The following is a 25,790-nucleotide window of genomic DNA, read 5'->3' as shown; positions in this document are numbered from 1 at the left end:
TCTTTAATTTTGTAGTCAAATCAGAAAATTAATGCCCGTTGGACCACAGAGGAGCAGCTTCTAGCAGTGCAAGGTATATTAAAGATAAGCAGTTATTGTTGTTAATTATTTAACTTGTCATGAAAGGTGGCTACTGTAGTTCCTCCCTTCCTTTAGAAATGGATCGAGAAAGGGCTCTTGTGTTCACCATGAAATCCTGGTCACCAGGAATTCTGTGTGGTATTTGTGAATGTGACATACTGAGTCTGTATGCATTTTGGTTCCTGAATAACACATAATGCATTCTTTGCACTGAATAATTGATGGTGTTGACTAGCATGACCAAGTCATGTGGGCTCTATGTCTCTGCTTCAGTGTTCTTGAAGCTGGGTTCATTCTTACTGTATCATTAAATAATTATTCATAATTAAAAAATAAACTATCATATGTTTTTGGTTTATCTGTATAAGAGTGTTTGTCAAGTGTCAGGTGCTGAAAATATTAATTTTATGCTTAACTTTCAGTGTATCATACCTTACTTAAGAGATGTACCACTGAATGCTAGAAACCTGACTGAAAACATTTTTTCATTTTTTTAAAAGACTTAGAAGACATTAAAATATACATTATATATAGCATTTTAATATACTATATATTAAAGTTTTGTAAAGTCATATGGCAAAAAATTTTGGTATTATGAATTCCTATGGGCAAATGGAAATATTATAAACTTTTTTCATATTTGAGTTACTTAAGGGCAAACCATACATTTTATTCAGTATTGTGGAGTTGGGGTATTTTTGTTTTGTTTTTTCCTCTTCAAGAAAAACTATCTGCAGGACTAATTGTGTAATTTAAAGTATGGTCTGCATTTTGTTTCTTCCTGACTGAGCCCTCTTTATGTTAATACCAGTAACTTTTTTACCTAGGTTAACTTCTATGAGCGAGTGCGTCCCAGCAGAATATATAAGTACACCTTTTAAAATAGTTCCGTATGTTCATCAGGAAATCTGTTTAATACAAAAATGCTATAAAAGCATCATTCAGAATACAAGAGTAATATAATTAAATAATGACTGACACATGAGAATTAACCAGCCAGCAAAACTTGTAAATATCACAGGATGATGTCAGTAGGAGGATATCAGCCTTGACTTTGGCATCCAACATGACACATTTTTATAAAGAGATGTGTTGATTTTATGGAAGCAGAGTGCTGAATGTGCATGGAACACAATCATAATTATAGAAATGTTTTTAGTCAGAACAAGGCCTATTTAGTTTATAAGGTTCAATTACTACTCTTTAAATTAGACTGATTTTTTTTTTTTTTTTTTTTTTTTTTGGTGATACTGGGATTCCTGGAAGCCCTTCTACTTCCAGGCTATAGTCCCAGACCTATTTTATATTTTTGAAACAGGGTCTCTTACGCCAGCACAGCTGGCTTCGAACCTGCGTGATCTTCCTGTTTCCGCCTTCCAAGTGCGGGGATTACAAGCGTGCGCCACCGCGCCCTGCTGGACTGATAATTTAAATTTTTGTTTAAAAATTTAGTATTTTCAAAGGCTGCTTTATATTTATTTAGAATATTGTAACTTACAGCTCCAGCATAGTTATCTCAAATAGCCATTTCTTTTATTCATGTGAAGCATGTGTTTCCCTCCATCATAGTATATTGCCTGGAAAGAATTGAGCCCTGGTTTCAGTGTTAGGTTGCTTAAAGGTTAGTATGTTAATTCTGTACTGTAATGTAAAAAATTATCCCAGTGAAGGGATTTCTGAATAGAATCTTCTAGGAAAATTTAGACTAATAGTTCTCTATTCAGCACTTAGGATTTCACATTCTTCTACATCACTCCTTTAGTGGTGGAGTCCATTGAATCTTAGGGCTAGGTTGGATATTATGGAAAGCTGCATTCAAGGAAAGGACAGTGGTAAGATTTGATTATGTAGCTTGAGATATATATGTGGACATAGCTCATCGATACTAAAATACAAGAGCAAAATATTGATGCATATAACAAACATTTTCTCTGTACTGAGGCATATTCAGTATTATGTTCATTTAAAAAGTAACCTTTTAAATAAATTATTCATGTAGTAATAAAAATTACTCATATAAGCTTTCTTATTTCTTATGTGGAAATATATATTATCTTTGATTGGAGTATTTGGTTTCACACTTTGGGATTTTTTTGTTTTTTTATTATTAAATAAAATAGGATGCCATAAAGCTATTTGTGTCCAAAATAGTTTTTAGAGAGGACTTTAAAAAAAGTGTCATTTTTGTTATGTCACCATTTGCATAATGCCCAGAATTGTGTCTTATAAAATTATAATCCAAAGCCAGATATGGTGGCACGCTTGTAGTACTTGGGAGACTGAGACAGGGGGATCACAGGTTCGAGACCAGCCTCAGCTATTTAGTGAGGCCCTTCGCAATTTAGACCATTTCAAAATAAAGAATAAAAATACAGGGCTGGGGGCCAGGCATGGTGGCACACACTTACAATCCCAGCATTCGGAAGGCTGAGACTGGAGGATAGTGGTTCGCAGACTGCCTCAGCTGCTTAATTAGGCCCTCTGAAACTTAGTGAGACCCTGTTTCAAAAGAAAGAATAAAGAATAGGGCAGGGGGTACAGCTTGGAGGTCGAATGCCCCTGGGTTCCATCCCCAGACCCACAAAAAAAAAAAAAAAAAAAAAATAGGGCTGGAGGTGTAACTTGGAGGTAGAATGCCCCTGGGTTCCATCTCTAGTACCGTGTTTAAAATATATATATATATTTTTTTCCATATCACTTTTACCTGAATCTTAGTGTTTAAGGTTTATAATTGTAGTGTCTTTTTTAAATGGGTAGTTTATGCCGGGCGTGGTGGCGCACGCTTGTAATCCCCGCGCTTGGAAGGCGGAGACAGGAGGATCGCGCAGGTTCGAAGCCAACCTCTCTGGCTTAAGAGACCCTGTTTCCAAATAAAAATATAAAATGGGTAGTTTACTATTAAATTACTTAACCAGGGTCTGTTGCTTATCACACAACTGTAATCCCAGTACTTGGGAGGCTGAGACAGAAGGATCACAGGTTCAAGGCCAGTTGTGATAACTTAGTGAGACCCTGATTCAGAATAAAATAGGGATAGAGAGTGAAGCTCATAGGTAAAATACCCCTAGGTTTAAAAAAAAGTTACTGAGCAGGCAATTGTGTTTTCTTTTTCTTTAGTCTTTATGATAAACCTTTGTGTGATATTACTCTAGTGAGCATTTCAGTTTTACAAAGTAATGGTTATAGTCTGATATTAACATATTTCAGTTTGTATAGCACTTTATATTCATACATTTTATACATGTATTCTGAGATGACATTCATTTGTTAAATGCTGTATCTTGCTCATAGTGGACTATGTACAGTGATGATAAATAATGACTCTAGTGCTACTGTCAAGATTTGTAACTATTACATAAACTTTTTATTATAATTCTTTTAAAACCAAAAAAAGTATTGATCATTTTTTTCCTAGGGCTTAAATATGTATTTTTCACCTTACTTTTCTATCCCATCTACTTACATTGTTAACTAAATGCTAACCATTTTAAGTAATGTTCCCTTTCTTCCTTAATTAAAAGGGGAATGGGGAATCATTCTCAGATCAAATAGGAAGTTCTGTTTATACTTTTGCAGTCTGTCACCTTATTATGTTAATTCTAGTTCTCCCTTGTTATGATTTCAGTAACATTCAGTCCCAAATGGGACATCATTAATGCTGATAATTTAGTCCATTTAATTTGCCAAGAATAGTTATTCTACAATTTCTGTCATCTATTCTAACCTTAAAGATCTTAATTTTACATTATAGCAAATTAGTAACATAGTGACAAATCATGATCTCATTTGTATTAATTTTAAACTGTTATCTCTGTAGCTTGTGTCATATATAAAAATATTTTTTCTAACCTATAATGTTTAAATGTAATCCTAAAATTGAACTTAATACTCATGATAAAGAATTATTGAGTAAAAATTAAGAAAGGGTTAGATTTTTTAAAAAAGAAAGGATTAAATTCTAGTATCTTTTTATGTAAAATGGAACAATTATTAGCTGTTTTCAGAAAATAATGTGTTTAAATCTTAGTACAAAACAATCTTTCTAAGTGTGTTGAGGACAAGCCAGGCATGATGGCACATGCCTTAATCCCAGTGCTTGGGTGGCTAAGACAAAAGAATCACAAGTTTGAGGCCAGCCAGACTCAGCAGCTTAGCAAGATCCTGTTTTCAGAACAAAAAAATAAAAAGGGCTGGGATATAGCTTGGAGATAGAATGTCTGTGAGTTCAGTCCCCAGGACAGATAGACAGACAGACAGATGGATGATAGATAGATAGATAGATAGATAGATAGACAGACAGACAGACAGACAGACAGACAGACAGACAGACAATGTGTAGAGAGTAGATGCATGTTATATTTGCCACTTTTAGTCCACCTCTTAAACGTATTTTTTCTAGTCATTGATTTTATATACACTTCCCCGCTTAAATCTTTATGCTATTTTAGAGTAAATGAAAGTTTTTTCAATTTTATCAAGATGTCAATTTTAATTTTTAGTTATTTTCTCATATTACTTGCCATCTCATATCCAAGCATGGTGCCACATACCAGTAATCCTAACACTTGGGAGGCTGAGACAGGAGGATTGCAGGTTTGAGATGAGCCTCAGCAATTTAGCAAGACTTTTAGCAACTTAGACCCTATTTCAAAGCAAACACATAAAATATGGCTAGAGGTGTATCTCAGAGGTAGAACCCCCCCTGGGTTCAATCCTCAGTACCAAAAAATAAAATAAATTTAATTTTTAAGAGAAATGAAGGCGGGGCATGGTGAAACATGCCTGTAATCCTAGTACTTAGGAGGCTCCCTGATATCAGACCAGTCTAGGCAGTATAACCAGCAACATAGTGGTACACTGTTTCAAAACAAAAAGTACCAGGTTGGGAGACTGAGACAGGAGAATCACAGGTTCAAAGCTAGCCTCAGCAATGTAGCTAGGTTCTCAGCAATTTAGCAAACTTTGTCTCTAAATTAAAAATAGGTGGCATGCCCCCCTGAGTTCAATCTCCAGTACCAAAACCAAAAAGATAATAAGTAAAAAGGGCTAGGGTATAGCCCAGAGTTGGAATTCTCCCTGGGGTCAGTCACATAGGGGAGGGAGAGAGGAAGGAAGGGAGAAATGAAACTGCAAATCTAGAATTTGCATTTTTTTAGTTAAAGCTCATATGAGAAACAAAACTAGAATGATTCATAAAGTAGTAGGAAAAGGTCACTGTCAAGCTACATTATATATGTTAATAACAATGTAAGGCTAGTAAACACATATGAATGATCAAAAGAAGTGGAAATAGAGATTTATATCTTTTCATATGAACAGCACTTTGCTTTAGAGAATTCTATTGTGACAGATTCCATAAAAATAAAGGTCTAAAAGTATGACTGTCAGCCCTCTGACACACCTAGTAATTAATAATTTCATTTTTTCAACATTTTTGTAATGGAATTTAACTTAAAATAAGGAAGATGGGAACATAAGACCCAGAAGAGAAATGTTAAAGATTTAGAAAGATAATATATGATTTCAGCTTTTAGCTCTCAGCTGTACATACTAATCATTTCTACTATTGATATCTCTTCTATCTCTTTAACATTGGATTTATGAAGAGAAAAAACAAGCAAACTCTGATTCCATGTCCAGAACTGGAAAGGAAAACAACATATAAATGCTCCTGAACATACCATCTTACTAGCCAAAGCTCAGAAGATATGGATGTACAAACTCCATTAATTCAGAGATTGGGTTAATTCAGACAGTGGCTATGTAGTAGTCTTTAATACAAATACCTTTTTTGGCAAGTTAAAAATATAAACCAGAAATGTAAAGACGGGCGTGGTGGCGCATGCTTATAATCCCAGCATGTGGGAGGCTGAGACGAGGATTGCGGTTCACAGTCTCGGGCACTTAGGCCCTTTGTAACTCAGCGAGACCCTGTTTCAAAAGTAAAAGACTAAAAAAATAGGGCTGGGGTGTAGCTTGGAGATAGAATGCCTCTGGGTTCCATCCCCAGTACCACAAGAAAGAAAGAAAGAAAGAAAGAGAGAGAGAGAGAGAGAGAGAGAGAGAGAGAGAGAGAGAGAGGGAGGGAGGGAGGGAGGGAGGGAGGGAGGGAGGGAGGGAAAGAGAAAGAGAGAGAGAAAGAAAGAGAGGAAGGGAGGAAGGGAGGAAGGGAAAGAAAGAAAGAAATGAATTGGTGTTTTATGTTAGGTAATATCAAATTCTGTTGCAAAGTTCTATAAAATGTAATAGTGAGTTATAGTTTTATGTTATTTCCTAAACAAAACTTTGAAATACATTAAATGTAAGGTATCATCTACTAGCATAGGAAGCCAAATTGTTTCATTGTGACTTTCAAATAAAGTTTAGTTAGAAATTTGACTAAAAACAATTTCTTTCTTCTCCCTGGGAAGTATATAATTTGCTTCTTCTAGGGTTCTCCAAATATGTATTCCATTAACCCTTGAAAACTGACCTATTGCCCTAGAGGTGAAACTTTCTTTAACAATTATAGTTCAAATATACCTAAGCCTTTTACATCTTTAAGAGATTGACCTAATCATTTTAACTCCCTTGTTGAGAATGGGCTACCTTTTCCTCAGTATACAGATTAGAACTCAGATATTTCTGATGCCATAAGTCAAGTTCATTGCTCATCATCTCTACCCCCTGATGGATGTCCTCTAAAAGCCTAATTGAGGATTCTTTCAAAAAAGGAGTCCTAAGAAGCCAGTTGGCATTTTGCTAGAACTTGCCTAGTCGATGACCTCAGTATAGAGCTTAAAAATTACATCTCCTAGCCAAAACATGCTGTTGAGCAATACCATTTTGAGTGTGAAGGTGATAAAGAAGTCCACCATGTATGCCTCTTCTGGTTTGAGAGAAAAAAAAATAGAAGGAAGCCTTATAGGAAAGGAAAATCTATTTCCTGAACACTTTTTGAGAACTCAGCATTATAGCAATGCTGGTCCTGATCGCATTTCACAAAACAGTACTTCCACCTTTTTACAAGTTATATCATAGTGAAATTATGGAATTTGTCAGAACACACTGGAAGAATCAGATGAGGCTGCTCCAGAGGAAACTGCCAAGGAGCTCTGGCTTTACAGCCCTTTCCTGCCATCCTACAGGCTGAGGGATTAATATCTGGAAACACTTGTTCTTGGGGAAATGATTGGGATCATCAGCCAAACCACAGAGGTCTGAGTAAGATTTTAGACTGATGTCCATGTGTCAACAATAAACATGCCTGGGGGACTTGGAAAAAGTCCTTGACATCTAAAAGTTTCTAGAAAAACTAAGTTCTCTGAGAAGTATTTATAATTTTTAAATGTAACAATATTGGTGACAAGGTAAAGTCCACTGAGCAAGAGAAAATTAAGAAGTAGAAGATCAAAAGGATTAGGGTGAGAAGGAGACAATGTTGAAAGTTATTTTATAATTTTTAGAATATATTTTGTAAAACATAGATATTGAGGGTTATAATAACTTCAGATGAAAAGTCAGGGTTAGTTGGAGTGTTATTTCTTGGTAGGAACACAGAAAATTTTAATTTCTAAGATTAATAGGTTTGGCCATTTCTAGAGTATAAATTATGTGTCCCTTATGAAAATTGGTACACTGAAAGAGCACAGTGTATGGTTTCTAATCAGCAGTTGTTCTTCAAGGCAGTTGTCTCAAATTTATAAATTGGAAATGGCAAGCTCAGTCTTTCACAGGCTGCTATTTTCTAATATATAACTAACAGGGAAGTACTTGAATATCTTAATAGTAACTATTGCTAATAACCTGGGATTTTTATTGCCCAATAAACTCTCAGTAGAATCTAGTCACCATTAGAATTCATCTTAACTGCAAAGTTCAAATTGGAAATCACCCATAGGTTTAAAGGGAATATAAATTTATGTTGATAAAACATTGTAAACAATGTATTGTCATTATTACTTTGTTATTGTATATGTGTTTCCCTTTGAGAACAGAGCAAATGAGTCTAGCTTACAAACCCAAAGCTCTGCATTTAAAAAAGGATGTAGTTACAGGATAATAATGTTAGATCTTTCATCCTTATGCTCCACATAGATCAAGCCCAGCTAGTTGAATGTAGACAGAGATGATTGTTCCCACATCTCAATTTAAACTATGGACAAAATTTAAAAGCAGAATCATGTCACATCATGATGGTGCTTTTAGGTAATTGGGTATTTTATATTAATTGGTATCAAGAATATAACTAGCATTTCTACTGGGATATTAACATACCCTTTTATTATCCTCTCATATGCATGTAAGTTTATTTAAGCCCCCTATTTTGTCTTTTATTATCTCATTAATGAATTGTTTTCTGGTATTTTAAAAAGTAGTTACCAAAATGTAAAATAAAAAATTTCAACAACTAACATTTTGAGCTAAGTGCATCTCTTTCTGGAAATTAATCTGAGAGCTTCTTTTAGAATTCCTTTAATAGCAAATTATTTTTCATTTTAAGTTCTGTAGCATAAGTAATACCAACTTCACAATCAGTTATCATCCTTCAGTATAATGAAACTTCCTTAATTTAAAGTTAAGTTCTCAAGTAGCACTATACAACCTTTCTTAAATTTAAGGTAGTAATGATTATCACAGAGCTCTTAAGTTGTACTACTGTAGCCTTATTCTTTAGGCTATAAAGCATAGTTAGGAATCTTTACATAGTCTTTATAGAACTATTAGATGGCTGACTCAAAAATATCTTCCTCCTTTAATCCATCAAATAATTCTGCCTTTACATTTTAATTTTCATTTCTATTTCTTGGTACCCTTGTGGGTTAGTATTAAGACCAAAATTGTAATGCTTTTCTTAATGGGGGAACCCTAAGGCTTACTCACTCAGTCCATTGAGGGGATAAAAGAGATGGCTCATTCCCATCCAGTTTTGTTTACAAACGGTGTTGCTCAAATTTAGGTGACTGGCTACTAGGGAAATAAATGAATATGGAATTGAGGATGGAACAAAGAATTCAATGCTTTACAATAAATGGACTGTATTTGAGAGTTCAAGAGAGGATTGGAGAAAATAACTGAGTATGTAAAAAAATGGTAAGTTTCTGATTGTTCAGTTGAAGGCAAGTGGCTGGCTCGATGAAATGACATAATTGATAGTTTTCATCTGTGACCCTGATAGCTTAGCCTCTATCTCAGAATTGAGAAATGAGCAGTATATGAGAAAGGATTTTCATTGCTGGTATCTTTGGTGTGTGCATGATGTATAGTACACACAGCTCTCCTTACTGATCCTTCACAGGTGTATTATTTACTTTGCCTTCCAGGTGTCCGCAAATATGGTAAAGATTTTCAAGCTATTGCAGATGTAATTGGCAACAAGACTGTTGGCCAAGTGAAGAACTTCTTTGTAAACTACAGGCGTCGGTTTAACTTAGAGGAGGTATTGCAGGAGTGGGAAGCAGAACAAGGAACCCAGGCTTCTAATGGTGATGCTTCTACTTTAGGGGAGGAGACAAAAAGTGCTTCTAATGTGCCATCAGGGAAGAGCACTGATGAAGAAGAGGAGGTGTGTTTGTGTCTGGAATTTGAGCTAATATGAGTGGAGGAGTCACCATTCTGTGTGGTGTTCTGTAAGGCTAATCTGTTGGAGACCTAGCTAAATGAGCATGAAAGGTTGGCAATACACTTACTCAGTGGTGCATCTCGTGACTCTTAAGTCATAACGACATGCTGATTTCTGATCCCAGCAGAATGGAGAGTGTATTGTTCTTCCATAGTCTTATTTTTATTTCCAGTGTTAAGCTGTTTACTAATAAAGATGCCTGTTTGGTAGCCTCGTTTTTTTCAGTTTTTGCTTTTGTTTTGTTTTGTTTAAAATAAAAGAAGCTTGAGCTTCCAATAAACACTGGTGTTATGTTTTTGTTTTGTTTTGATTTGTTTTGTTTTTCCTGTGACAGCCCAAACTATATTGTATGAAGTTCATTAGGATTTACATCTCATACATGTATTTTTGTTTCCTCACCTCTAGGCACAGACCCCACAGGCTCCTCGGACTCTGGGTCCATCACCTCCTGCCCCATCATCCACTCCAACACCAACAGCCCCCATTGCCACTCTGAACCAGCCTCCACCACTTCTTCGTCCAACACTGCCTGCTGCCCCTGCTCTTCACCGGCAGCCTCCTCCACTCCAGCAGCAGGCTCGGTTCATCCAGCCCCGGCCAACTCTAAATCAGCCTCCACCACCTCTCATTCGCCCTGCTAATTCTATGCCACCCCGTCTAAACCCAAGACCAGTGTTGTCCACAGTTGGTGGTCAACAGCCACCATCACTAATTGGAATTCAGACAGATTCACAGTCCTCACTGCACTAAAAATTAAATTGGACAGTGCTGTAGTAACTTTTTACCCCATCATTATACCAACCTCATTTGCCTGAGGCAAAGGAGGAAAGAATAATTCTTAGATACTGAGGCTGTAAACTAGTTCTGTGGCAGGGGGCTAGCATAGTGGATGTCTAAAGTTTTTCAGTTCACTGAACTAAAATATTGTGCAACAGAAAGACTCCAGTTAGCCTCCTAGTGTGTATGTTCACCAATCTCATAAAAGGAAAAAAAAATTATTCTCTATACCAAGGGGTTTTTTTGTTTTTACTGTATTTATTTTATTGAGATTCTTTATATTCCTGCCTCTTTATAGTCAAGGCTCTTAATACGGGAATATCGACTTAGGAATTGTGAAACTCCTTAAGTTTCTTAAGGATGTTTGGCTTTTTCTTTTTTCTTTTATTTAATTTTTAAAAAACATTTTCCTATGTTAGGAGTACAAGAATAAATAGCCTGCATTTCAGATTTTGATATATGTTCCTTTTGCTCATATTTAAAAATTACAACTGCATATCCCTTTTTCAAAATATGTTGCTTTTTTCCTAAGGGAATTCTGATATATTCCTTTAAAAGAAAGCAATTTAATCAATTGCAAAGCAATTATATGAAACCACAAAGAATGTACTGAATCTACTAACCCTTTAATATACAGTTTAGGGTCCTAGTGCAAAGTCCTTGTTTAAAGGTCATTGACCCTGTCATCTACTAATAGTAATAAGAGAATTGGAATAATAATTTTACATGCAAATGAGAACTTAATTTGTTGAAATATAATATCTTTAGGTTCCTTAAAAGTATAGTTAATTTTGAAAAGAATTCATGTTTCTAAATGCTATTTGCTTTTAATTAGTAGTTACCTACATTTGGGGACTTTAAAAGAGAATTATATTTTGTCAGTTATATAGAAATAGTGGCTATGGAAGCATTTATTTACAGTACCTTTTTGTGTTTAGGTTCTGAACTTAAATTTGCCCTCATACTTATTAATATAGTTTGCATTTAAAACAGAGGGTGTTTTCTTGATAAATCTCTATTGTACTATTTGGATACATTTGTGTATTCCTTGCAGCCAACCTGTACTCATGGGTTTGGTTTAAAATTAAATCAACATTATTTCATAAAATGAATTTAAGAATTTGTTCTATGTTACCTAAAAATATATCAGTATATAGTCACATGCAAATGAGAACTTAATTTGTTGAAATATAATATCTTTAGGTTCCTTTAAAATGTAGTTAATTTTGAAAAGAATTCATGTTTCTTGTGCTGTTAACTAAAAATACTGAGACCCTCATTATGAAGAAAAAACTTCAAGTCATCTTATTTCAACACATAATCATTAAGCACCTACAAAGGATATTTTACAGGCGATAGTATTTCAACAGTGTGTTACTAATATTTTTTATATGATTTCATATTGGAATCGAGGCTTGTGCAAAGAGACAGATCACCTAGATTGCTATACTAGTGGAACATGAGGCTAAATGTTTGCACATTGACATTCTCATTGCATTTAGAACTACTTCAACAACTAATCAACATCAGAGGCCCTCATTTATGTTTTGAGAGTCATGTATTCTTAAATTCTTGGGAAAATAGCCCCTTCCTTTGGCACTATAGCCTTAAAGAGCTATAAATTTAAATTTAAATTGGTTGGTTTTACTTTTCAGGATTAGGCCCCTGCCATCACAAGGACCCTGTGTTCCAGCATAATCAAAATGTCTTGCAGGATAAATCTGTTCTTTCTTATTGAATCATCTTAAATAGTTCTTGCCCCTGGATTATAACAAGATAAAAGTTAGCTGATTTTAAATTCTTAATATTAAAGAATTTATACTTATTTTTACTTTAAAAGCCATGGGGGGACAGTTATATATCTTAAAAGAAAATATCTAGAGCATTTTTAAAGCACTTAGATTGTCTTGCATATGTGCATACTATACCTTAACAGCTTTATTGTCTTGTCTCTTGTCAGTAGACCTTCAGTACACAGTTTGTGGGATATGTCAGTCAAGTTGGTCAGCAATAGCATCTGTCCAGATGTTTAGTATATTGTGATTCATTTGAAATCTGTTCCATCCTATAAGTGGGCCAAGGTGCTGTATCTGAGGGATGTGCTGTATTTTACTTACATACATTAGAGCACACAGTAGAAAACTCTTAGCTTCATTAGTAATATGACATATGTATATAGTTCAATGTCTTTATTGTGTGCTTCGCATATTATGTAAATAATTTGCACGTCATTATTTTTCTTTTTGTTTAAGCAGTGTTTGGCCTGGAAGAGTGATATGCTTGCTGCTTAATCAAAGGATTAAAGATTTAAAGATGTCTATGTCTTCTATTTTTATATAATTTCATGTTGTATGAGGAATTTAGGACCTCTTCACTGTGAAATTCTAAATATTGATTTTTATAAAAAAACAAAAACTAGAAACCTTTTAATGACCATTTTCATTAATTCCAAGGTTATAATTTTTGAGAAATATACACCAAAGTGTTTTTATTACATAACTAAAAATAAATCACACTATTGATGCATCTGGTAAAATTAATGAAAAAGTATGTTCTCTATATGATTTAATTTCAGTGTAATATGGATGAAGGTAAAGGTAAGTTATGATTAAAACTTGTTCTTCATCAATGAGCTTACAACTAAGTAAAACAATATAAAATAAAGGTGAAAGAATGTAATTGTCTTGATATGGGCCTATATTATTTTTAGGAATAGATGAAGAGAGCAAGCCAAGAACATGATAGTCATTGTTTCAAAAATATTAAGTACTTTGGTTAAGAGTACCAAGTTGAGCTATTAAATATGCTATGTAAATTTAATGTTTCCTCATTATCAAAAGAATATCACTCTTACTAATAACAGCTAACTAGTTTTAACATGGGAAGGGGTATCAGAATCCCCTAAAAATATAATCTGACTTAGAATTCTGAGCAGAATTTGTTTTTCTCTGTGTGCTTTCCAAAAATAAATAATAAATATGTTCTAGTTATAGGAAACCGTAAACCAAAATGCGTTCTTAAATTTTTTTAAACTTAGAGGTTCGCCAGATTATATTATTTGTAAGAACCTAACAAATAAGTATATACAATGTTTACACTAAAAGGAAGCTAGAGTGACTATATTAATGTCAGATCATAGTCAAAAGCAAAGAATATCACCAGGGCTAAATATGATCATTTAATAATGATAAAGGGGAGCCCGGCTTATAATCCCAGCATTTGGGAGGCCGAGACAGGAGAATTGCAGTTCGCAGATAGCCTCAGCTACTTAGGCCCTTTGTAACTCAGTAAGATCCTATTTCAGAATAAATAGGGCTGAAGGTGTACCTTGGAGGTAGAATGCCCCTGGGTACCATCCCCAGTATGCCCCCCACAAAAATGATAAAGGTGTCAGGTCAAAATGATTCCTGTCTGAACTGTAAGAAGAAATAGACAGATTCATAGTTGATAGAAAGTGTAAACCAAAATCAGAATGACTTGAAAACACCAACCACCTTTACCTAATTGAAAATTGTAGACCATTTCACCCAACAAGCAAAGGAAACGTTCTTTTCATGTGTAATGAAATACTTCTTATGTCAGATTCTGCACCATAAATTATAATAAGTGAAAAATGATTAACATCATCCAATGTTCTCTAATGGAATCAGAAATCAGCAACAGAAAGGAATTTGAGATATTTCCAAATACTTAAAAATTAGACTATACACTTAAAATAACTGTCAGAAAAGAAATTAGAAAATACCTTGAATATAAGTGAAACAATTTATGGGATTTGGCAATTAGTGCTTAGAAGAAAATTTATACTTTTTTTTTTTTTTTTTTTTTTTTTGGTGGTACTGGGGTTCCTGGAAGCCCTTCTACCTACGGGCTACACTCCCAGACCTATTTTTACATTTTTTAATTTGGAAACAGGGTCTCCTAAGCCAGCGCGCGCGGCTGGCTTTGAACCTGCGCGATCCTCCTGTCTCTGCCTCCCAAGCGCGGGGATTACAAGCGTGCGCCACCACGCCCGGCGAAAATTTATACTTTTAAACATTTAGATAGGAAAGATTTAAAGTCAATAGGCTAAACCTTTAAAAGCTAACAAGTGGACCCAGTTCAAAATAAGCAGAAAGAATGAAAGATCATAGTCAAAATAAATGAAGTATATAAAAGGAAATAATAGATAAAATCACGGAAACTAGTAGCTTCTTGAAAAGACCAATAAAATAACAATGATCAGATAGAAATGGCCATAAGAAAGGATGGGTGCACAAATCGTCAAAATCTAGACTGAGGAGTCAGCATTACCAACAGGTAACAAACTAGAATTGTAAATATGAATGCTTTATGTCAGCAAATTGGAAAATGTTTACGAGATGGGCAAGTTTTACCAAAATGATCTCACAAAGAAATAGAAAACCTAAATCAACTAAATAAATGAATTTATAACTTAAAGTCTTTAAATGCCAAAAAGTCCTGGCCCAGATAGTTTTGCTCATAAATTCTGTCAAACCTCTTATGTTGTACCAAACCTACACTAAACCCTTCAGAAAACAAGGAAAAAAACACTTCCCTATTTACTGAATCAGTAGTCTGATTCAGATGAAAATATTACAGGAAAATAAAACTTAAGACTAATACCCCTGATTAACAAATGCAAGAATCTTTATCAAAACATTAATAAATCCAGCAACAATGAAAAAGAATTGTACAATGTTATTCATCAGAGTTTATCCCAGAAATGTGAGTTTGGTTTTATATTTGGAAACCAATTAATGTAATGCACTGGCTTCTCAACATCGGCTCTATTGACATTTCAGTCTGGAAAATTCTTTGTTGTACACTGTAGGATATTTAGAATCCTCAACCTCCATCTACCAGATGCACCACCTCTAGTTTGACAGTTTCTCCAGACATTAAATGTCCACTGGGTAGCAAAATTATCCGTAGTTGAGAATCACTGCAACACTTAATAAAGAACAAAAGCCACATGACTATGTTGATAAACATAAATCCAACACCCACTTCTAATCTTTAAAACTCAGAATATGAGAACTATGCCAGAACTCTTTCAACCTGATGAAGACATCTACAAGAATCTTACAATGTAGTAACACACTTAGCTGAAAGCTGCCCCCTGGATCAGATCAACACTAGCATGTCTGCTCTCACTACTTCTCTTCAACATTTTACTGTACATGCTAGCCAGTGCAGCAGGTAAGGAAAATAAAGACATAGCAGTTTGCAAAGGAAAAACTAAAGTTGTCTTTTATTTGCAGGTGAAATGATCTTGCATGTGAAAATTCCTAAGAAAACTCCAAAACCTACTAGAATCATGTTTAACACAAGCTTTGCAGTCTACAATGTCTGTTACAACTCATCTCTACTATTGTAGTTCAGAAATCGTCACTAGAAAACACAGAAGTGGCAAGCATAGCTATATGTCAATACAATTTTATTTACAGATTCCAACCCCTAACTTAGATTAGCCAAAGCATTTTGAAAAGGAATAACATTAGATGACTTGATCCAATTTTCACTCCTTTATACAGCTACAATAATCAAGACAGTATGATATGAAAAATGGACATATAGGTCAATTGCAAAAGGAGAAGCTGGGTGTGGTGGTGCACAATGTACTGCTCGCACTTGAGAGGCTGACAGGATCATTCATGGCCAACCTCAGCTACTTAGTGAGGCCCTCCATAATTTAGTGAAACCCTGTTTCAAAATAAGGAAAAAATAGGGCTAGGGGTGTAGTTCAGAGGTATGTCCCTGGGCTCAATCCCCAGTACCAGGGGAAAAAAAAAAGAATAAGGAGTCCAGAAATGGGTTCATATATACATGTTCAATAAAATGAAAGTGCCAGAGTAATTCAGTGGTAGAAAGGTTAGGATGCCTGGATGTATGATCCTTACTTCACTTTATGGACATAAGTTAACTTGAGATGGAGCACAGACCTAAATGGAAGAATAAAAACTATAAGAAGGAATTTTTCTAGAAGAAAAATTACCAAAAGTATGATTCATAATAGCAAAAAAATTATGATGTATTTATAAAAATTTAAATTTTTTCTTTACAAAGAACATAATTATAAAGTGAAAGGGCAAACTATTAACCAGGATAAAATATTTTTGAAACATATCTGAGGAAAGATTTGTATCCAGATTTTATATATATATATATATATAGAGAGAGAGAGAGAGAGCGAGAGAGAGAGAGAGAGAGAGTGTGTGTGTGTGTGTGTGTGTGTGTGTGTGTGTGTGTGTTTTACTGGGATTCCTGGAAACCCTTCTACCTCCGGGCTACAATCCCAGACCTATTTTATATTTTTATTTGGAAATGGGGTCTCTTAAGCCAGCAAGGCTGGCTTCAAACCTGCGCGATCCTCCTGTCTCTGCCTCCCAAGCGCAGGGATTACAAGCGTGTGCCACCACACCCGGCTCCAGATAATATTTTAAAGCTCTTACAGCCTGGCATGGCGGTGCATGCTTGTAATCCCAGTACTTGGGAGGCTGAGACAGAAGGATCGAAGTCTTATGGCCAGCCTCAGGTACTTAGTGAGGCCCTGCACAACTTAGTGAGACCCTGTTTCAATATAAATAAAAAATAAAAAATAAAATAAAATAAAAAATAAAAAATAGGGCTGAGAGTGTAGCTTGGATGTAGAATCCCCTGGGTTCAATCCCCAGTACGACACACACAAAATAAAGGCTCTTCTATGTGCCAAAAGAAGACGTGCAAATGCAAATGGCAGATAAATGCATGAAAAGGTGTTCACATCCTTAGTTACAGGGAAATAGGAAGTAAAGTTACAAGGTGCTGGCATACATACAAGAATGGGTAGTAATAAAAAGACTGGCAATATCAAGTGTAATCAGGGATGCAGAGACTAGCTAGAGTCCTTTCAGATGACAGGCAGAAATGTGATATGATACAGCAACTTTGGGAGGCCATTTGGAAGGCAGTTTCTAAATGACTTCATGTACTTTTACAATACAACCCAGTAATTTTACTCCTAATTATCTATCTGAAGAGAAAATAAGCACACACATACACAAAATTGTATTGGAATATTCACAGCAGCATATTCATAGCCAAAATTTAGAAATAATGCAAATGTCTGTTAGCTGGTGAATGGATAAACAAAATATGTTTATATTTTGTCACACAATAGGACATTACTCAGCAATAAGTGAACCTCAAAACATTCCAACACAAAATACTATATATTCATTGGTATATTCTTGTGTGTGTGTGTGTGTGTGTGTGTGTGTGTGTGTGTGTGAGTGGTACTGGGGTTCCTGGAAACCCATCTATATTTGGGCTACACTCCCAGACCTATTTTTATTTATTTATTTATTTATTATTTTTATTTATTTTTGGAAACAGGGTCTCTTAAGCCAGAGAGGCCGGCTTCAAACCTGCGTTATCCTCCTGTCTCCACCTCCCAAGCGCGGGGATTGCAAGCGTGCGCCACCACGCCTGGCTCATTTGTATATTCTAAAAACGAAAAACTAAAGAGATTAAAAGAACATCTCTTGCCTAAGATCGGGATGAGAGTAAGGATTTATCACAAATAGACACAAGGGGTGATGGGTTTGGTCTAAAATGTCATTGTGTTTATGGTTGCATAATTCTATGCATTTACTAAAATTTATTGATTGGGAAAATTTTATGGTATCAAGAATAAAACAGTAAAGTTTTAAAAAAGGAAACAAAAAAAGTATGGAACCAGAGAGTGTTTACAAAGGACACAGCAGCCTAAGATGGTGGTCCACAATGAGATCCCCTCACTGTGCCAACAGAAAGTAGCATGGGATTTCCAAGGATCGCCCAAGCACATAGAATACTGAGGTATAATTGAAAAAACATTGAGTTTTATTTGTCACTGCTTTAAATCTTTCCATATAGAATAGCACCGTTCTCACCGGGCAAGGTGATGCATACCATGTAATCTCAGTACTTGGGAGGCTGAGACAAAAGAATCATAATTTTCAGGCCAGCCTCAGTAATTTAGTAAGACCCTGTTTTCCTCCCACAAAAATGAGGAGGGGCTGGGAGTGTGGCTTGGGGTAGAATGCCCCAATCTCTAGTACCAAAAAATATAAATATAGAATGTGTTATATATTGATATGTTCTATATATAAAGAGCATATTATTCTATTATATATTTATATGTGCTATATAAAGAATATGCATCATTCTTAGACAAATGGTTTTCTCAGTTACTAACATATATTATAAAATCTGACAAGACCAAATTGTACTAATCAAATCTGTGGTCTTGATTTGCAGGTTTATATGTGATCCTAAGGCTAAATAATTTTAATGTATGTAATTTAATACCTTATAGTGACTACACAGAATTAATGTTAAAATGTTTTCCCAAGCAATTAGGAATTTACTTGTGTGAATCTTACAAGGAACAGTCAAAATAAAAATAATTCAGTCCTAAGTTTAAAACAGTACATATTTCTCCAGCCAAAGAGCTAATTATCAGACAAATCATGAAAAGAGATTAGAAGAGCCGGGCGTGGTGGCACGTGCTTGTAATCCCAGCATGTAGGAGACTGAGACAGAGGATCATGGTTCATGGACAGCCTCAGCTACTTAGTGAGGCCCTTTGCAACTCAGAGAGACCTGGTTTCAAAATAAAGAATAAAAAATAGGGCTGGGGGTGTAGCTTGGGGGTAGAATGCCCCTGGGTTCCATCTCCAGTACCGCAAAAATAAATAAATAAAAACAGAAAACTTTTTTAAAAAAAGAAAAAAGAGATGAGAAAGGGTGACTATGAATTAAATGGAGGACTCTTAGCTGTGGTGGCGCACACTTGTAATCTAGTACGTGGGAGGCTGAGATAGGATTGCAGGGTCAGCCAGCCTCAGATACTTAGTGAGGCCCTCTGCAACCTAGTGAGACCCTGTTTCAAAATAAAAAATAAAAATAGGGCTAGGGATATAACTCGAAGGTAGAATGCCTCTGGGTTCAACCCCCAGTACCGCAAACAAATAAATTATATTAAATGGGGGAACTTCCTGGAACAAATACAGGAAATATAGCCATACATATAGTATTTTATTTTTTTTTAATTTTATTTATTTATTTATTTATTTTTTGGTGGTACTGGGGGTGGAACCCAGGGGCTTTCTACCTCCGGGTTATACTCCCAGACCTTTTTTTATATTTTATTTGGAAACAGGGTCTCACTAAATTGCTGAGAGACTCACTAAATAGCTAAGGCTGGCTTCGAACCCGTGCGATCCTCCTGTCTCAGCCTCCCAAGCGCGGGGATTACAATATTTTAAACATTGGTGCTGAACTGCTAGATGTGGTTGTACATGCCTGTAATCCCAGTATTTGGGAGGTTGAGACAGAAGGATCATAGTTGTTAATCCAGCCTCAGCAATTTAGACTCTCTCTCTCTCTCTCTCTCTCTCTCTCTCTCTCTCTCTCTCTCTCTCCTTTCTCTCCTTTTTTATTATGTGTGTGTGTGGGGGGGGGTACTGGGGCTTGAACCTAGGAGCATTTGACCTTTGAGCTACACTCCCAGCCTCTTTTTATTTTTTTGTTTTTGAAACAGGGTCTCACTAGGCTATTGAGGCTGATCTCAAATTTGTGATCCACCATACCTGGCAAGACCTTGTTTCAAAATAAAAAAATAAAATAGGATTGGGATGTAGCTCAGAGGTCGAACAGCCCTGGGTTCGATCCCCTGAAGTGTGCACACACACACACACACACACACACACACACACACACACACACAGAGTTGGTACTGAACATATACACAGTAATAACCATAGAAACAAGATAGAGCAAAAGCAACATGGCTTTTCTTGTTGTTTTGTTGTGTTTTGTTTCTTTTCTTATTCCAGCTGCTGGGGATAAGAAGGCTCTTTTTGAAAGGGAATTTTTTTGTCAACTTACATCACTTTTGGGAGAAGCTCTTGATCCCTCCCACACACACACACCACGCATCCCTGGTACTTGCTGCCTCTCTTCTTATTTTGTCAGCATCTAACAGCTGGAGTAAAGGGATATTAGTTGGTTGCTTGGTTGGTAGGTTCTGGGAATTGAACCTAGGGGCATTCTACCTGTGAGCTACACCCCTAGCCTTTTATTTTTACTTTGAAACAGGGTCTTGCTAAGCTGTTGAGGCTGGCCCTGAACCTGTGATCCTCCTGTCTCAGCCTCCCAAGTACTAGGATTATAGGTGAGCATCACCCCACCCAGTTTGAGAGTAAAAAGTATTTGGAGGAAGCAGAGGGACTACGTGTCAGTCAGGAAATGAGAGGCAGAAACCCCACAGACATTCATTCCTTTACTACTTCCAGGCAGCACCTAGATGGTGAGAATTGCGCGTTCGACGTGTGACGAGTGCAGGACCCCGAGGTTTGCTTGTCTCCTGGGGGTGGTTTGCTGCCCTATCACACTTTCCAAGCATTCTACTATGAACAAAGACTTTCCTATGTAACTTGTAGTGGAAGTTAGAGGTACACCCTAAGGCCCAAGGAGAGGATTTTTCCTCCTTTTCTGATCCCACTCATCTCTGGGTGATGGAAAGTATGACCTTTTGTCCTGTTCTACTAATGCAGTAGGTAGAACAGTCTTAGTGCAATCTGAGAAGTCAAAGCATCCGTCTACTATTCCAGAAGGTGGCATCCTCATCCCTCCATCAGCACCATCTAAACTCTGATAGCTAGGGCTACCATGGCCAGCCTCCCGATTCATCCAGTAGGTAGCTAAAACCCATCTCTTGCTATCTGTGGCAGTCTTGCGTTGTCTAGAAGAAACAGACAAACTGGTTTGCTCTTTCTTTCTGTGTAAAATTTTAATGACTAGTCCAATCCTGCTCTTCATAAATGAATCTACCTTGAAGACTGCATTTTATTCAATGTTAGATATGACTTTTATTTTTTAAGGGTATGGGGATAGAACCCATAGAGATTTTGACCTCCAAGCTACACCCCCTTCCCAATTTTGTATTCTTTATTTTGAAACAGGGTCTCACTGAGTTGCAGAGGGCCTTACTTAGTAGCTGAGGCTGTCTGCAAACTGCGATCCTCTGGTCTCAGCCTCCCAAATGCTGGTATTACAAGCATGCGCCACCACGCCCGGCAAATATGACTTTGAACTTTATTTTTTTTTATTTTTTGGTGGTACTGGGGTTCCTGGAAGCCCTTCTACTTCTGGGCTACACTCCCAGACCTACTTTATACTCTTTTTATTTTTGGAAACAGGGTCAAATAAGCAAGCCAGCGCGGCTGGCTTCGAACCTGCGTGATCCTCCTGTCTCCACCTCCCAAGCTGGGGGATTACAAGCGTGCGCCACCATGCCCAGCAACTTTGAACTTTAAACCAAATATCTTCAACTTATGAAAACTGCAAAAATTTGCCTCAGTCTTCACCTGACATTTCTTTGCAGGGCAGTGATATAGTGGCTAACAGCATCAGAAGCAGATTTCACAGGTTCACATTCCATCTCCCAAAGTAAATTTGTGAATTGGTGTGAGTTATTTGGTAGATGAGTTTTCCAGAGGCTGAGGCAGGAGGATGGCAGGTTCAAGAAGAGCCTCAGCAAGTAGTGAGACTCATCAACCTAGCAAGACCCTGCATCAAAATAAAAATTAAAAATAAGGCTTAGGGTGTTAGCTTTGGAGGGAAAACGCCCCTGGGCTCAATCCCCCCATCCTACACACACACACACACACACACACACACACACACACACACATCAACTCAGTACATGAATGTAATATGACAATGTTAGTTATCATTTGCAAGTATTTAATGTTTATTATATATTATTTTATTTTATTTTGGTACTGGGCATTGAACCCAGGGGCATTCTACCTCTGCTACAATTCTAGCCCTTGTTTTATTTTGAAACAGGGTGTCATTAAATTCCTGAAACTGGCCTTGAACCTGTGATCCTCCTTTCTCAGCCTCTCAGGTACTGGGATTACGAGTGTGCCACCACACCCTGCTCTGTATCATTTCTGTTCTGTTCTTCCCTCCAGCTTCAAGAATCTTGAGGGAAAGGATTTGCTATTCTCACAGACATCCTGCCCAGGACTCTAAGATCAACAAGGAAAACTGGAAACTTGTCCTTGATTTTTTTTTCTTTACTTTTTGCAGTACTGGGATAGAACCCAGAGGTAGTCTACCTCTGAGCTATACCCAGCCCTATTTTTCATTCTTTGTTTTGAAACAGGGCCTCACTAAGTTGCAGAGGGCCTCACTAAGTAAGGCTGGACACTAACCGTGATCCTCCCATCTCAGCATTCCAAGTACTAGGATTACAAGCATGTGCCACCACACCCCTCTTCTTGATTTCTGACACACATCTAAAACTCCTCTGCCTCCCCGCTTAAATACCTAACGCTGGAGTCAGGGAGCCCCCGCTTCCCACCACAATAGATTCACTCTCTGTGCCAGCACCTGATTTCATCCTATTTAAAGCTTGGATTCAGGGCCGGGAGTGGTGGCGCACACTTGTAATCCCGGTGCTTGGGAGGCAGAGACAGGAGGATTGTGCTGGTTCGCTGGTTCGGAGCCAGCCGCGCCTGGCTTAGGAGACCCTGTTTCCAAATATAAAGTAGGTCTGGGAGTGTAGCCTGGAGGTATAAGGGCTTCCAGGAACCCCAGTACCACCAAAATAAATAAATAAATAAATAGAAAGAAAGAAATCTTGTATATCACTTTATTAATAGTTTGCTTCTTTCAGTTGGTGGTGAGAAGGGTGGGGACAGACAAGCAGATCAAAGTCAGTAACAATACCAGGGAGCCTGAGCATACATGTATGTGTACACACTACACTGTGATGTAGCCACCAGCGAAAGGACATGAAACTTCTAAAAAACCAAGACTTGTATTATGCTATGGGAGTAATGAGAAGAGAGGCAAGAAGCAGACAGCCAGCAGGGCATGGTGGCACACGCTTGTGATTCTAGTACTTGGGAGATGGAGACAGGAGGATCGCAGGTTTGAGACCAGCCTCGGCAACTTAGACTCTTAGCAACCTATGAAGACCTTGTTTCAAAAACCAAACATAAAAAGAATCGGGGGTATAGCTCAGAATTAGAATTCCCCTGCATTCAATCCCCAGCACCACACACACACACACAATTTAAAAAAAAATCAGGCCAGGCATGGTGGTGCGCACTTGTAATCCGAGTACTCGCGAGGCTGAGACTGGAGGATCGCAGGTGTGTGGGTAGGAAGTCTCAGCCACTTAGTGAGGCCCTCTACAACTTAGTGAGATCCTATTTCAAAATAAAGAATAAAAAATAGGCCTGGGTATAGCTCAAAAGAAGAAAGTCCCTGGGTTCAATTACCAAGTTAAGAAAAAAAGATGAAGAATCAGATAAACATAGGAGAAAGAATATTGTACTGGAGAGCAGAGAAGAGAACTCAGGTTCATTAAGAACCTATTCTGTGTAAAACATACAGGAACACCATCTCATTTAATTCTCCCATAAAGACAAGACAATGCCCACAGGCACCATCACCCCCATAGAACAGTTAATCTGCCTGTTAACCAAAGGTTGTGTACCAGTATTGGGAATGGCCTAGGAAAATCTGAGAAAGCTATGATTATTAATATATTTTAAAAATTGGGTGAAGGGCAAATCTGTGCAAGGACTTGGTTTCTGCCTAAAAGCAGGCAACTATTCCAGTGTAAATTAACCTAGCTAAAAGCAATTAACCAGTCAATAGGAGAGGAGAACTAGGCCTGTCTCTAAGGATAGATCTTAGTTGAGGAGAACTAGGCCTTTATCTAAAGACAGATCTACATGATTGGATAAGCTAGCTAAAATGGTAGAAGGGGTTGACCTTCATGAAAGGAGACACCCTACCACACCTTATTGGGGGAGGTACTTTACAGGGTAAGGAGAGGTACCTTACAGGGACGTTCACTACGTCAGAGTCACGCAAACAAGATGGAGGTCATGGATATAAAAGGCTGAGTCCACGTGTAAGCCCTTTGGTGTATTCATTTTGAGTCACCCCCTCATGCCATTTTGGCATGGGGCTGTATTTCTATCTTTTAATAAACTTCTTTAAATCTTCAGCAACTGTCCAAGCTATGCATATTTATTCTTAGCTTAGGTTTTTGTTATGGGTTGGCGGAAAGTGTGTCTGGGACCCTCGCAGGTGTTCCCGGGGAACAGTTTCCAACCACAACCATACTCCCCCAATCCGTAACAGTTGAATATGGATTTCTGCCTCTTAAATAAGAGACCAGATAACGACAGGCTGGTGGTGAGCAGCGGGTGCTTCTATGAGACCTCACATCGGCACTTGAGAGCACCCATGTCTCACTGCAGGCCTTAAAACATCACCTCTATCGCCCTCTGCAAGCTTCCTGCCCAGCTCCTGTGCACATCTGAGTGTCTACTTCCAAAGTAGATATTATTCTTCCCTCTTGCTGGTGAGTAATTGAAACTCAGGGTGCCTCAGTACCTTCCCCACAGCTTAGCTAAACTGGGCATGGTGGTTCATACCTCTAATCCCAGTGTCTGGGAGGCTGAGACAGGAGGATAGCAGGTTTGAGGAAAGTCTCTTATGAAGAAGACTCTCAGTGTCCTAGCGAGATCCTGTTTCAAAACAACAATAAAAACGACTCATAGAAGCACCTGCTGCCGGGCGTGGTGGCGCACGCTTGTAATCCCCGCGCTTGGGAGGCTGAGACAGGAGGATCGCGCAGGTTCGAAGCTAGCCCCGCGCGCTGGCTTAGGAGACCCTGTTTCCAAATAAAAATGCAAAAATAGGTTTGGGAGTGTAGCCCGGAGGTAGAAGGGCTTCCAGGAACCCCAGTACCACCAAAAAAAAAAAAAAAAAAAAAAAAAAAAAAGAAGCACCTGCTGCTCACTGCCAGCCTGTCGTTATATGGTCCTGTATGGGTTTAGTTCAGAGATAGGATGCCTTTAGGTTCGATTTCCAGTGAAACCCACGCGCGCGCGCACACACACACACACACACACACACACACACGGGCTAGAAGTGGAATGCCTGTCCATTTTATTTTTGTAGAATATAAGATCATTCAGAACATAATGCTCTGGGAGAGAACAAGCTGTGAGGAAGGGCTTCTCTGGATTTTAGGAGTCCAGAGTCCTGGCTTCCAATCCGCAGTAGCGCTAGCTGACTGTGTCTAACCTGGGTTCAGTACGTCATTTCGTTTCACTTCTCCGGACCTCAGATCGCTCACCTATAGACTGGAAATGCCCAGGCAGCCCTTACCAGGTTGTTTTGAGGACCAGGTGGGGGGCCGTCTGGGAAGCCCTTGATAAATCCGCAGGCTCAACAATTTTTAAGAGATTGCCAGTGTTCTGCCCGC

The 25,790-nt window shown here is 37.6% G+C and overlaps 1 protein-coding gene across 7 annotated transcripts in view; it reads left to right on the top strand.

Annotated features, from left to right (window-relative positions):
• The window catches only part of RCOR3 (REST corepressor 3), a gene marked incomplete at both ends in the record, with an annotated part of 49,153 nt that extends 38,721 nt beyond the window's left edge, over positions 1–10,432 (top strand). For 2 of the 7 annotated variants that reach the window (XM_080698570.1, XM_080698569.1), the window contains 3 exons: positions 16–73; positions 9,384–9,625; positions 10,088–10,432. In XM_080698570.1, coding sequence (XP_080554696.1) covers positions 16–73; positions 9,384–9,625; positions 10,088–10,432 — 645 coding nt within the window. Of the gene's footprint in view, positions 1–15; positions 74–9,335; positions 9,626–10,087 lie in introns of those variants that run through there. The other 5 variants (XM_080698573.1, XM_080698572.1, XM_080698568.1 and 2 more) reach the window with 4 other exon arrangements.
• Between the last annotated feature and the right edge of the window lie 15,358 nt (positions 10,433–25,790).

Source organism: Muscardinus avellanarius (genome assembly GCF_963383645.1).
Source record: "Muscardinus avellanarius genome assembly, chromosome: 7".
NCBI lineage: Eukaryota > Metazoa > Chordata > Mammalia > Rodentia > Gliridae > Muscardinus > Muscardinus avellanarius.
Note: the sequence above shows the minus strand (reverse complement) of the source record. Positions and strands in the feature narration are given on the sequence as shown.